The sequence below is a fragment of the Elgaria multicarinata genome, chromosome 11 (genome assembly GCF_023053635.1).
Source record: "Elgaria multicarinata webbii isolate HBS135686 ecotype San Diego chromosome 11, rElgMul1.1.pri, whole genome shotgun sequence".
Taxonomy (NCBI): Eukaryota; Metazoa; Chordata; class Lepidosauria; order Squamata; family Anguidae; genus Elgaria; species Elgaria multicarinata.
The window spans coordinates 41,224,071-41,226,220 of record NC_086181.1 but is presented as its reverse complement, the minus strand read 5'-3'; the positions used below and the strand labels follow the sequence as shown (position 1 = coordinate 41,226,220).

At 43.0% G+C, this 2,150-nt stretch overlaps 1 protein-coding gene across 1 annotated transcript; it reads left to right on the top strand.

Annotated features, from left to right (window-relative positions):
- Nucleotides 1-512: 512 nt before the first annotated feature.
- Nucleotides 513-1,475, top strand: LOC134405889 (olfactory receptor 6X1-like). The gene has a single exon (XM_063137146.1). It carries the CDS (start codon nt 513-515, stop codon nt 1,473-1,475), a length of 963 nt encoding a protein of 320 aa, XP_062993216.1.
- Nucleotides 1,476-2,150: the final 675 nt, after the last annotated feature.

The window sequence follows — 2,150 nt, the reverse complement described above, 5'->3', positions numbered from 1 at the left end:
TGATTTTTTTCTGTATAAAATGTGCATTCGTACATGGCATTGTATGGATTGCATAAATTTTGTTCCATTGCCTGATTCCGTTGCCTTGACAAATTCAGAAACATTTGTGCAAATTCACACTTACGCAAATTCGAACTTGCACACTTTTGTGCTTGTGAAAATGTGCAAATCCTCCAAAAATGCACTTTTTTACACTTTAGCCTTTGGGGGAAATGCACATTTTCAGCTGTTTTTTTAATTGTATATTTTTCTATTACTAAACTTGCAAAAAATACTAGAAAGTTGGGAAAATGATCTGCAACTCTGCGGAATCCACCCGACTTGTGCAAAGCTGGTCTGCTATAGAATAATTTGATTTACTTGTGGATTTCTCTGAGATTCCTAGTTGAAGTACCCGAGCCTACTTTGAATTAACTAATGAAAGGAAAGCAGATACAAAGAGCTTGATGACACAGCCACCTTACTATCTCCCTCTCCTCTTTTTCCTCTTGGCAGTAGAAGATAGCATAGAGATGGGTCCTCTCCATGAAATTACTCAGACGAATCAAACTGGGATCACCGAGTTTATCCTCCAAGGGTTTCCAGGTTCTGCAGAGCTACAGAAGTACATATTTGTGCCCGTCTTGTTTATGTACATCCTCACTGTTGTTGGCAACATACTGATTATCTTCATCATCATCTGCGATCACCATCTCCATAATCCCATGTACTTCTTTCTGGGGAACTTCTCCTTCCTGGAGATCTTTTATGTGACCACCTTGTCACCGAAGATGCTCGCCAACTTCCTGGCTGAGAGGAGGGTCATCTGCTTCTACTGTTGCATCACCCAAGCCTTTTTCCACTTCTTACTTGGGGCCACAGAATTCTGCTTGCTTGCTTCAATGTCCTTTGATCGCTACATAGCCATCTGTAACCCTTTGCATTACAGCAGCATCATGAGCCGTAGGCTTTGCCTCCAGTTAGCCTTGGGATCGTGGCTGGGAGGGTTCTTCACAGTCATCATTCAGACCATCTTGCTGTGCCGACTCCCATTTTGCGGTCCAAATCTGATCAACCATTTCTACTGTGACGTGACCCCCTTGTTGAGCTTGGCTTGTGCCGACACACACCTGCTCGAACAGATGGTGTTAGTGGGGTCAGCCCTTCTCCTGTTCAGCTCCTTCTTGTTCACAGTGATCTCGTACATCTTCATCATAGCCACCATATTGCGCATCCCTTCTTCTTCGGGGCAGCAGAAGGCTTTCTCGACTTGTGCCGCTCACCTTACAGTTGTGTCCATACAATATGGGACAGTGATGTTCATGTACGTGAAGCCAAGAGCAAACTCATCCCTGGAGGTAAACAAGGTGGTTTCTGTGCTGAATACAGTTATCACTCCACTCCTCAACCCATTCATCTACACCCTGAGGAACAAAGATGTCAAAGAAGCTTTGAGGAAAGCAGCCACTGTTAAAAAACAAATATCACTGACTTGATCTTATCAGAAGTAAATGCATTTGATGACAGTCAAATCAGGTAAAGCAAACTTCAGGATATGCCAAGAATATTGATATGCCCCCCTAATATTTCTCAGGGCTCCTGTTTGGCTTACACTCCTGTAAATGCTCAGTGAATGACTTCGCTCTTAAAAGGACAACAATGTTATGCCTAAGGATGAGTGAAACAGTGAGGTTTGAGCTCATCAATTTATTTATTTATTTATTTATTACATTTTTATACCGCCCAATAGCCCAAGCTCTCTGGGTGGTTCACAAAAATAAAACCATCATAAAACAACCAACAAGATAAAAATACAAATACAAAATACAATATAAAAAGCACAACCAGGATAAAACCACGCAGCAAAATTGATATAAGGTTAAAATACAGAGTTAAAACTAGGGGTGTGATCCGCTCCAATTAGGAGCGTAGAAGCAGTAGCGGATTGGCCTGCTCTGCCTTACCCAGAGGCGGAGTAGGAGCGGACCGCGGACCCCTAGAAGCAAGGCGAAGAGAAGCGACCATTTTTCGGAGCTCCTAGTTCAGGCGGAGCGCTCCGGTCGCCATCTTGAAAACATTTCGCCATAGGATTGCATTGCGGCAAATAATCGCGGATAACTACGTTCTTTTTGAAGCTATCGTTCTGGAAATTATTGTGCTCAGAGAGTCGT